Source organism: Trichoplusia ni, chromosome 26 (assembly GCF_003590095.1).
Source record: "Trichoplusia ni isolate ovarian cell line Hi5 chromosome 26, tn1, whole genome shotgun sequence".
Lineage (NCBI taxonomy): Eukaryota > Metazoa > Arthropoda > Insecta > Lepidoptera > Noctuidae > Trichoplusia > Trichoplusia ni.
Genome location: NC_039503.1, coordinates 2,090,125 through 2,102,271, shown reverse-complemented (window position 1 = coordinate 2,102,271; position 12,147 = coordinate 2,090,125). Strand labels below are relative to the sequence as shown.

Sequence of the window (12,147 nt, the reverse complement as noted above, 5' to 3'; positions counted from 1 at the left end):
TTGAAACAGCAATAGACTAATCGTGTACACTAACCTAGCGGTCCACTAACAACCTAAGTTAACATATTAAAAGCTGAAATTCCACAAAAATAAATATTTAAAATGGCGTGAGTAAAAAGTTTTGGATTGTGTCCATTATAGTCGAAACCACACGGCCGAGCTATTTGGCACAGGTCATTGCGTCCAAGCATTATGAATGTATGGGACAATGAAATGTTTTAACGTTGTTTATTTACCTACTGCCCATTTAATTAATTCCTGTTCATCAAAATTTTACGTACAGGCTATCTTCTCTTCATTTTGTAGGGATATTATTGTGATTAAGTTGTAATTTGTAGAGATGTTTTAAAAAGCTTCGTTTTAAGAAAGAGGTATTGAAAAGAAGAAAATTGAATTAGAAGTAGGTACGTCATATTCCTTATTTGAAATTCTAACAAAGACAAGTCGTTTTAGTAAATGATTTATGTTTATAGTTTTGTGCACTTGTATTTAATTCCTTCACTTGTGATTTCTTGATATATGAATGATATATAAATGCTATGTAAAGAATAGAAATAAAGAACTGTTACAATATTGGTCCATTTACGGGCATTCTGAATGATTTCTGAACCGACTTATGCAGCTAGTCCGAGTACGAGCTTGACTGCATCCCTATTCTATTGTAATATAACTTCAAGCAAATCGTCGACCAATTTTGAAAATATTTAAAAGCAGAACTTACTAGCTGTCATGAGAGCTTTTCTCGCAACAGTAAAAGAAAACAATAGGTCTCTTAGTTGTTATGTTGTATAATGCATTTCATTTAGACAATTACTTATAAATACGTGGCAGACATGGTTAGTTAAATAATGTTACTGTTATGAGGCCCAATAGAGAAAATTACCAAGCCATCCCCGTTAAAGATGACAAATAGTTTTCAACAGTAATATTCCAAGATTTTGTAACTCTGAATTAAACTTATGTCTGTAAAATTTGGTTAAATTCTCGATGTCGGCTTGATCGGTTCTTCATGAGGTCTCAATGTTTCTTATTTTTCATTTGGGACAAGGGCATGTATCAGTCCCTTTACATCGTCTGTCCACAAAATCCATCAACCTGTAAACCCCGTTCAGTACTTCTACGCACGTTGTGATAATTTCTTCTTTAGGCAGAAGGAACCTGTGGGTTTTCCCTCTGAGCTCGACCATGTAGGAGTATGGGATGTTGGTGACTGCGTAGCTCCAATCGATACTGGTCCCTGCGGCGTAGTACATAAGGTCTTTTGTGCTGCCTACCTTGTATGTGTGACCGTTTACTTGGTGGATTGCCTGGGACAAAAGTGTTCTAAATCAGAATAGCGTTCGAAAAACAATTGACAATCAAATAAAGTAAATAAATAAATAAATGAATGCGGACAACATCACATACATTGTTCTGAACCCAAATTAAGTTGCTAAAACACTTGTGTTATGGAATTCAGAAACAACGAAGGTACCACAAACACCCAGACCCGAGACAATGTAGAAATATGAATTTTTACATTGACCCGACCGGGGATCGAACCCGGGACCTCAGAGCTAGCGACACCTTAAAACCGGTGCGTACGCCACTCGACCACGGAGGTCGTCAAGTATACTGATTTACATGAGGATCACAATATAGCGTATTCAAGTTGCAATAACCATTTATCATGTTATGTACCTAGTCCTGAATACAAATGTTACTGTACTTATCGTTGCAGTAAATTGTTCGGGGTTCATATAGACGTAAATTATGAAAACAAATATTGGAATATTTACTGGTGTGCTGCGTCATGGCACCGATGGGAACGATAGTTATAAAGAGCTGGGTAATTATAAATATTTATTGATTCATTTTGTACCTACAAAAACAACGTTGATAATACCTTTATGGATGTTTATAATAACATGAATAGGTATCTAAATTTTGTATGAGGAAATAATCGAAATAAACGAGACTATCGAAACAAAACAACACAGAACAATAACTACATTTTAGTTACAAAGTCATCATGAAGTAGGCACGTGGGCTCGAGTTATAAAAGTTGTAAAATTAAAGCAATTATATAAATTCTGCCATAGGACGAGTGAGGATGTAAAAAATTAATTTCTTCGTCATTGATCAGTGATCTCTGTATCATAGTTGGTAAATGGTTTCTTTTAAAAACTCAGGGCCCTAATTCTGCTATTTAGAATGGCCGATGAATGAATTTGTGTGATCAAAAATTGTATTCCACAGATAAAAGGGAACATAAACAATCACCAACCTTTGCCATAGCGGTTCCTCCTTCTAGCAGTTCGACGTAATCGGGGCATGGTTCACTGGTGTAGCCCCAAGGGAAGATGATGACCTCACCATAGCTGTGGAACGACAGGAACACCTTGAACGCGGTCTTCGCTTCCACTATTGCACGCTGGAAGATAAATATAGGAAGACATATTTAGTTTAGGTAAGAGAAAAATGTGAACGCTCTAGACAACATCATTGTTAGCCTATGTCTTGGCTGATACGATTTTATTGCCACCATGACAACCACGATTATATCAAATAGTTGCTGAAAGGATTTAAAAAAAGTCTAGTATTGTCTAATTACATTACCATAACAGTCAACCGGGAGTTCATCAGGCATCCGAGAATTAGAAGTGACGTCATAATCAACAGTTGTTACTTATATTTTGTAGCAGTTCATATTAGCACTGGTTACTATCAATAAAAAATAATTATACAAGAATGTAAATTTTCATTGATGAGTAAAAAACCTAATCTCAGATATACTATAACGATGGGGCTGGTGGATAATAGAGATACATATAAATTATAAAATAAACCTTGACTGCAGCCGTTTCTGGTTCAGAGAAGGCTTTCGGTCCTCTGTAAAATATATTTCCCGGATCATCTGAAGAACCTTCATCTCCTTTTTCACCGAAACCATAACTGAAAGTAGAACAAAACTATTTGAAGACTGCAGATACAATATACTAATAACATTTTATGAAAGCATATGAATTCACGACAAGTTCCAATTTAATTGGTAGCAGAGAATGCTATGATATATTATGCTTGGAAGCTTCCTTGAGAAGGTGACCATGATATACACTGCCATGCCACAGATTGAGGAAAAAAAATATATTATTTGAATCTCGAACTTGAGAATGGTTTCGAGTCATTTTGAAAAGTTTCACAACAAATAAACGAGTTTTAAGGAAAAAACAAGATATGTATAATATTGAATAACCTGTTATACCCGGTGAACTCTTTATTTTAATTATTAAATTATTAAGGTACCTGAAATTCCTATTAAGATCGACACCGACACATTCGCCGTACCGCGCTCGGTTTTTCCGCCACATTCTGTCGTGTGTGTGAGTGTATTCATACCCATCTGGATTCATCACTGGAAGAATATACCTGGAAAGATAAAAATTAGGTATTTTTTTTAAAAACGACTCCGCACTAAGGATTTTAATCCTTAAATCCCCGTGTCGCGGGGTGTTTCACAAACATTCATATGCCCAAGGACACCCAGACTCAGAACAAGCATTCGTGGATCACGCAAATGCTTGTCCTACGCGGGGTTCGAACCCGCGACACGTTGTGCAAAGTGGGTTTGGCGTGATGACCTCAACCGCTCGGTTATCCGTGCAGTCATTGCAGTGCAGTATATTTCTGAGAAAGAAGAGCTCATTTTCAATGAAAACGTTACAGCATGTAACTGCAACTACAGACAAGTAGTTCCACAGGTGAACTTGCCACTGACTGATTCGTTCGAATAAAATAAGTTTCGTGAAAACTTTAAATATATATTAATTTAATCATACAAAAGCAATAAAATCATTCAATAATATGAAGTTGATCAGAAGGTAGCCAAACAAGAAGACTTCAATTCAAATATTAATATTTAGAAGAATTATTAATTATCCTTACCAGTCTTTGTTGGTGACGCTACTGGGCAACTCATTAAATGTCCGGACAATCTGGTCTGCAATGTAAGTCACCACTGATGGACTGATCCACTCGCGAGGGTGGATGGCTCCGTCAATCCATACGCCGGCGTTATTCTCGTTGCCATTCGAAATTTTTAGCATCTAAGAGACGCAAGCAAACATTTCGTTGAATAAAAAAGATGTTGTACAACACGAGTTTTGATTTAATAGTAAGGCTAAGAGTAAGGAAGGCAGAAAAATGTAAAGTGATAAAGGGAGAAAGAGTAAATACTGACATGACGTATGTGTTTGGCATTATGATTGTAAGGCTAAGAGTAAGGAAGGCAGAAAAATGTAAAGTGATAAAGGGAGAAAGAGTAAATACTGACATGACGTATGTGTTTGGCATTATGATGATTTGATACATTTAATTAAGCTTGTAGGTACTATCGAAAAGTTCATGAAGAGAAATCTTTATTGTTGAATAAAAAACCAATAAAGATTTAGCTTCATGAAATATTTTCGTCATAATTATACAATCAATGCAATCGATACAGTTTAAGATACATGAAAACACTGATTACCTTAATATCCCTTCCTTCCACCGACTTCCCGATCACACTAACTTGACATAGATATGGATATTCTGCAGCCAAGTTGTCCATGAAAGCGTAAATTGCATCCAGCCTGTGATAGTTCTTCCAATCCATCGTTAGACCCGCTGTAATTTTGGTCCTTATCACAAACACTGAATTTATATAGTTTTGTTTCTACTTATTTAACTATCTATATCTGAAACCTTAGTACTTATACGTATAAGAGTATGTTTCAGTGTTTACACTACTTTATTATTTTCTTTTCTAATGATGATTCGTCGAGGAGGTAATGTTGAATGACTTTTAAGTACTATGGCACCAGTTTTTAAATGCAAAGGTGATTAGTACGTGACTCAGTGGCACTAGGTAAATATTGAAATGATTTCAATGGCCTTGCACACAACAATTAGTATTTTTGGTATCACGTTTAATTAGTTAATCCTTCTTACTAATTGCCGTGTTATCAGTTTAAGTAATATTATTATTGAGTAACTGGATAAGTTAATAATGCTTATAGATTACGAGGAAAATTATAGTCTTAGTTAAAATGAGGTGAGTTTCTTTTAATGACGGTTAATAAGTAATTAAGAAAACGGTTTTGTCGAATAACTATCTTTGCCATAACGAGTTCCTCCATGGTCCGGAAGGTACGTCAAATTCGTTGCTGGTAGGCAGCGCCTATATAGTTTGACAAGCAGTGCCCAGGTAACTAGGTTGTGGAGGTCAGATAGACAGTCGCTCCTTGTCAAACAATGATACTTGGCTGCATCTGGTTAGACTGGAAGCGAAACTCCGAACGAACCAACTTAATTGGGGCAAGGCATGATGATTATCTAAATAAACCATAATAATCTTACGGATAAGAAAATAAGCCCTCCTTGGTATAGATTGACGGGAACCGTTTTCCTTCTCAAGGAGGTCTGTAACGTCAGGTATAGCAACAGAATAAGGGATTTCTCTCTCGTGTAACATTCCAGCGACTTGACCAGTTCTGTTGCCATCGACCATAATGTCCATAGTACTACGTTCCTCTTTCCATATATTGATCGCTGTAAGAAACACGCTGACGTCATCATTTGAAACTATTGGCAAAACGATAGTCAAACTGTCAAATGGTAAAAAAACTAACACTGGCGCTTCGCCGCTTTTATAAATTGTAGCATGAAAAATAATATCCCGCCGAAAATTTCGTCCATTGATATCACCCTCAGATCTTCTCTGTAACTTTTATATCTTAGGTGCTTAATAAACATTTTCAAATGAATTTTCATACTATTTCATGATACTCCATATAGGTATTGTACATATCCATCAATCAGCTGGTTTTAATTTCTAAGGAGTACGCACCTCCCACAGTATCCAATGATTTCACGAAATACCTTTGTCCTTCTCTAATAAATTTTACTTCCCATACTTGGGTATTTGTTTTTGGGGGTGCCACTTTGACTAAGTTTTACGAACAGTTTGTTAGAAATATTGTTTTTAATGTTACTGTGTGTTTAACGGCCACAAAAATTTTTGGTGTGCAGTGTGCAAAATTTTGATTCACAATGACAGGACAAGTCAAAATAGACATAAAGTACATGTGACTTATTCAATCTTTATATTTTTGGTACAAGTTTGCATACTTTCAAGTAATAACTCCTTATAAATTATTAACTATTGTTTTTGGTATTTATTAATACGGTTTAGGTCGACTAAGTTAATTTTAAACCAGTAGCAACTCAAAGTACTCCTTTTTTCAATACTAGTTATAAGCGATATACGTTTAAATGATTAAATGTGTAAATTAAAGTCTTACCTTAAATCAGCCTCCTCAGAAGACTGTTGTCGGCCGACAAGGCTTTTTTCGGGAAAATCGTCATCTGTTATGTGACAATATTTATCTTTCACTGAGTAAGTATCACTATCTTCGTCAAAAATGTTCTCGTTTTGAGAGAGAGTATCTCTCATTTGCTCGACTTTTTTTTCGAAATATTCGACTTTTCTATCAAACGAGTTCTTGCTCTCGCATAAAACTTTAGGTTCGTAATGCTCGGACTCCTGTTTCAAGACATAGCGGTCATCTTGGCGTACGTAATGTTCGCATTTCTGAGTGCCAGAATCACTTTCAGGAAACTGTGAAACTTTCGTTTTGATGAATGAATCGCCCTTCTGCACCTCGCAATCAAACTTCTGTACGTCCCACTTTATATCACCATCGCTATTTTTATTTAAATAAAAATTTGCGTGCTTTAGATTATTATTGATCTTTTTTATGTAATATTCACTTCTATCAACAACAGAATCGATTCTTTCGACATTAGCGTCTGCTATCTTTGCATGTGGTTCTTCAGGATCTTTGGACTTTTTCTCAAATCTTGAAGATTTGCTGTTGTCAACAAACTCCATCAACGCTATTATGCAACTAAGAATCTCTTTACCAGTTTCTTCGATTTCTTCTTTCGGTAATTTGAACTTGTGCTTCTTGTCTCTGAGTTCAATGAGGTAGCAGTAAGGGATGCCGACTGTGCCGTACGAGAAGTCGTTGCTGGTGCCAGCTGCTCCGTACATGACGTCCCTTGAAATGCCCACTTTATATGTATTACCATTTGTGTCATAGATGGCCTGGTGAGAAGAATAGATACGTTATCTTTAGTTGATAACACTAAAAAAGGTTTTTAATCCCCAAGGAACTTTATGTGACTCATATTTCTGTGGATTTGCATGACTACACAAAGCAATTATAGCAAACTACGAAAACAATGGATGTTTCTGTAATGACACTAATGAATAGCTTTTTGAATTTCTATTTCTTGTGACATACTCGTAGTTTACCTTTGACATAGCTGTGGCTCCTTGGAGTAGTCGCACGTAGTCAGGAGCAAGATTAGAGCTGCATGCGTAAGGGAATATAATGATTTGACCGAAACTATGAAGTGTGATGTACACTTTGAACTTTAGTCCAGAGTTAAGAAATAAATCCTGAAACATTTAAAAATATTAACAACCTCCATATTTTCAAGTTTCTTTTACGACGAAATGTTTGTTGGTCCTTCATGATGTGAGTAATGGTCATTAAGGGTCAATCTCCACTGAAGTGAGCAGCGCGTAGTGGCGGTAAGAATAATTATTGAAAACTTAAAAATATAAAGACGATATCGGCCACTAAGCTTTCGGTGTAAATTGATCCTTATGTTATTATACATGTGAACTATGTCAAAGCTAAGTTATCCAAAAAAGGATATTACAAGATATCTGACTATCTTACTGATAAAAACGCATGGGATTGAGCTGCTCGCTAATAGAGCTGTCTATTGCTGCCCGGTTATCTTCTGCATATATGATACGTTTTAATTAATTGATGACATGTTTTGTGCTTTTGCATATAATGTTTACCGAATTATTAATTTTATTTTATTTTTTAATTTTCGATCTTTTTTGCTTTTATTTTATTTTATTGTAAGTATAAACTTTATGCAGGTATATGTTATTTGTAGTTTCTCAAACTGGCGATTTGAGTGAGGTTTTTTTTTCCTTGCTCAGATCGATCTGGTACTTTCTTCAAAAAGACGGCACGGTATTTCTTCAAGAAATACCGTGCATTGGTTTACGCATATCTAGTCTCATTGAAATTGTCTGGACTTCAAAAGAGACTGCGACCCCTTGAGTTTGTTTTGACATTTCTTCTCAGGGTAGTCAGATAGGAAATGTCGACTCCAGCGTTCTCAAAAAAATAAGAAGACATGTAAAAGTGCTGATATATCCTACTTACAGAATAAATAATTTCATTTCAACTGATTTGACTAACCGTCAAAGCATGAATATAAGCATCTTTTGTTATATAAATTATACCACACACGCAGCACATAAAAAATCATTTGCTTCGAATTTGTCAATAACATTTACAATGTGAACACGTAACAACGTTCCTCAGGTAAAACCGCTTGCAATGCAAACAATGAATTAAATTTAATGTAACAGAATGATATAAATCCGTTACACTGAAATTGATTTACGGCTAAATCCTGTTTGCAGTATAATCTCTGCGTGCACTGGCGACGACACGATTTCGGTATCAACGGCATATTACAGCTAAATGATCGCGGAGGCTCGCCCACTCCAATAATCATTTAGACCATCTAAATGTATTAAATAGCCACCGGTTTCCGCTTGATTCTATAGTTCCCTATATTTTGGTACATTTGTGTTATTGGATTGGTGAGTGAGATATAAGAAGTTATCCAATGGGTTATGCTTTGTATTAATAAAAAAACCCCTGTTATATGTTATTCCCCTTACCCGCATAGCTGAAGACTCAGGTTCAGAAAACGGATGAGGGCCTCTATAGAATGCATTGTTGGGTTGGTCTGACGATCCTTTGCCGCCCCAACCAAGACTGAAAATAATAAATATTGTTAAAGCGCAAAAAAATAGAATGAATTGATAGTGTCTTGTTATATCTGCCTTTACCTAAAGTTCCTATTAAGGTCTACTCCAACGCATTGCCCGCAATGCCAGGCACGGTTTTTGCGCCACAGGCGATCAATAGTATGTGAGTATTCGTAACCGTCCGGATTTACTACGGGAAGGAAGTACCTGCAAGAGACATGTTTTTGAGAATATAGTATCTAAATACTCGAACATATACGACAATTCATAAGGAATGAATTCCAAATTACGGATCCATTATCGTAAGAAGAATGAAAGAACAACGTAACATTGAACAACTTCTATATAATTTTTCGTTGCTAATTTATTTGAAGTTTCACTAAAAAGAAAATTACTTTTTTTCAAGTTTTGACTCACTAACACTATTGACGCACTAAGCTTTTCAATCCTTATTCAGTTGCAGTCAATTTGAAGTGTCTTAAGTTGTCTTACTTGCATAGTTCAGCAGTTGCAGCATTCAATCGGATTGTGTTGAACGAAAAATGCAGTTTTATAAATAAAAAGTAACAAATACTCAAAAATATAAAAAGTTGCCTTATAAATACCAGTCTTTATTCCTTATACTCTCAGGCATAGTGTCAAAGTGCCTTGTTATTTGATCTGCGATGTACGTGTTCACAGCTGGAGCGATCCATTCCCGTGCGTGTATACCTGCGTCCAACCACACGCTGACGTTTCCCGCGTTGCTATTTGATATCTTCAAGATCTAGAAAAAATACAGAAGATTGTAATGCAAAGTGAATCTGGGTCCTAGGTCATCCTCATAATTTATTTGTGAAGGAAAAATAAGATGTTACTTAGTAAGTAGTTATAGATCCGTCTGCCGTTACTTTTTCTCATCTAAACCATTAAATTGGACCTAAAACTCTCGGTAAGACGTGACCCATATTACATAAAAAAAAAACATGAAGTCTTTCAACGCGGACAAGTCTATGACCTGCGAGCTTAAAGTCATAAAACAAAAGAAAGAGAGAAATATAGCCATAGATGTGAGGATTACTTTTAATTTTCGACCTTCAACTGACTGGCCGATTACACCAGTAGTGCACAGCGATGGAAAGTCCTGTTCCAAATCGTCCATGAACTTATGGATTACACTCAGTCGATGATAGTCCTTCCAGTCCATGCGCCCCGTCGACTCTTTCGGCTCCTCTTCTTTTTTCTCGTCAACTAGAAACAAAAATATCGTTTACTTTAAGTTAATGTTACTCGTGGTTGGTGAATGTTGCAATACCTACTATGGTACAGTTTGTAGGAAAACATTCAATTGACCTTTATAATATTTTTTAGGATAGTATGAGCATTAGATAACATTAGATATATAGCATTTTTTAATGTTGCAACGGTTTTCTCACGTGTATTTATCGGGGTTGCCGGTCTAGTTTCGGAACCCCAACCGAATTATGAGCTGACAGTCGCGAGTCGTGTGAGCAAACCGTTGCATCGTTTAATAATTATAATATTGTTTAGTCACTAAAGCATGTATAATAAAAAAGTAGGTACACGAACATAATGACTTGTGTAAAATGAACTTTAGCTTACCTCGAGTCTGAAAGTTTATTTTCTTTATCGGAGTTGACTTTGGTCGCCCTTCGACGGGGACAGGGTTTTTTAAAAAGTTGTCCTCCACATGGACATCCATGATGCGTTGTGGATAAAATTTAGTTGGTGGTTTAGAGACATCACTTAATCTGCCTAGTTTTTCTCTCTTCTCTTCTGGTTTAGGTTCACGTGACTTTTTCTCTTTAACCTGTACGCCATCTTTTATATAGCAGAGCTTGGCACTGCTCGACTCTCGTTGAGTATCATGACGACGTTCGTCTCTATCAGCCGAGTGTTCGCGATGGTTGCTCAGTGTAGCGGATTTGGGTGTGGTTGGACGAGACACTGATGAGGTGTAAGCCATATGGCATTTGCGGTGGAAACCACTTCCAGTCATTGTAAGATTGTTCTGGTTTCTTTGGTGATTGAAAATGAAAGTTTATTGTTCGGCTAGGTTAGGTTCTTGGTATTTTTGACAAATTGGCAGATTTTTAACCGGTCCATTTTAAGAGATATTCATAGTGGGAATTTCGGAATAGGTATTCAGTTTTGCAACGGAATCATGTTCGGATATGGGTTACTTTATTAATTTGATTAAAAGGTTTTCATTTTGAGGTAGCCCATGATGCTTGATTGACGTTGTCAAAATTATAGACGCAAGCTGCTTTAGACGATGCAGTTTTGTTCAATAGTTTTTAAATATTAGCTATGACAGGATGTACACTCATTCTATCAGAGTCCTGTCATTCCCAAAGTCTTCTAACATGTAATCGAAATTTTAAAACCCTACATGAGCTTATAAAAGCTATTACTTTGACCATGCATTACAGTTATTTAATATTATGCGAGCACATTTTCATATTTCTACCTATCCCTTATAAGGTAGGCCGTGAATACTTCTGCCTACATAAAGGTATAAACAAGCCTGAAAATATATGAATAATGTCACATAAGTTTATTATAAGTACCAATACAACAAAATTAAGATCTCTGTTGTAAGGATTGGTAGACCTAAGAAGAAAAGATTCAACAGATTTCAAAGAGATCGTTAAAACGTTTTTCACATTGAATACTAAGTCAGGACCGGCAGTTAAGTGCTTAGCGACGCGACGCGACGTTGGCCCATAAGCAACGTCTAATGAAAAACAAAGCAACACCACAAGTAAAGCTGATTCAGAAGGCTAACGAAAACGAGTGAACATTTTTGTATCGTTTCACCTGAAGTTGAAGCTAATTTGAATCTGAAAAATTAGGCGTTTTGATATATTGTCGTATTTGATTGTGTAACTTAATTGTCTGTTGTGTATGAATTAATAAAGATAATAAATGGCCGACAATTGGGAACAGAAAAGGCTTAGTAGCGTGAGTCCGAAATTGTGATAGTGGAGAAAAACATATAATGCATTTCTACCTGTAATAATTGGGTTGGGATAATTAGGACATTTAGTTAAAAACTTAAAAAAAAATGACACCTATTAAAATGCCTTTTCAAGTAGATCTTCTACGCTTTCGCTGTATAACGCTAACGTCCACCGATTTACCACCCCTGAACACCCACTAAGCATTGGTGCGTACATTTTGCGACTAATTGTAATTCCTTGTTTATTTTGTTTAAATCAAAGTAAAGTCAACCTTGTGGCTACGATTTTTTTTGT

At 36.1% G+C, this 12,147-nt stretch overlaps 1 protein-coding gene across 1 annotated transcript; it reads right to left on the bottom strand.

Moving 5' to 3' along the window:
• Nucleotides 1–770: 770 nt before the first annotated feature.
• On the bottom strand, nucleotides 771–11,148 carry LOC113505712. Its single transcript, XM_026888520.1, has 15 exons — nucleotides 10,493–11,148; nucleotides 9,951–10,120; nucleotides 9,496–9,656; nucleotides 8,972–9,097; nucleotides 8,801–8,897; nucleotides 7,337–7,483; nucleotides 6,321–7,126; nucleotides 5,649–5,791; nucleotides 5,377–5,568; nucleotides 4,508–4,644; nucleotides 3,925–4,085; nucleotides 3,286–3,408; nucleotides 2,829–2,934; nucleotides 2,267–2,413; nucleotides 771–1,307 (listed from the first exon to the last, which is right to left on the bottom strand). Exons 1-15 carry the CDS (start codon nucleotides 10,887–10,889, stop codon nucleotides 1,035–1,037), a joined length of 3,186 nt encoding a protein of 1,061 aa, XP_026744321.1. The 5' UTR covers nucleotides 10,890–11,148; the 3' UTR covers nucleotides 771–1,034.
• Nucleotides 11,149–12,147: the final 999 nt, after the last annotated feature.

Coding starts and splice junctions, on each gene's coding strand:
- LOC113505712 (XM_026888520.1), bottom strand. CDS start 10,889: ATGACTGGAAGTGGTTTCCACCGCAAATGCCATATGGCTTACACCTCA. Junction 7,484..8,800: donor CTGAGTCTTCAGCTATGCGG/GTAAGGGGAATA, acceptor TAAATGTTTCAG/GATTTATTTCTTAACTCTGG. Junction 2,935..3,285: donor GATCTTAATAGGAATTTCAG/GTACCTTAATAA, acceptor TTCTACTTTCAG/TTATGGTTTCGGTGAAAAAG.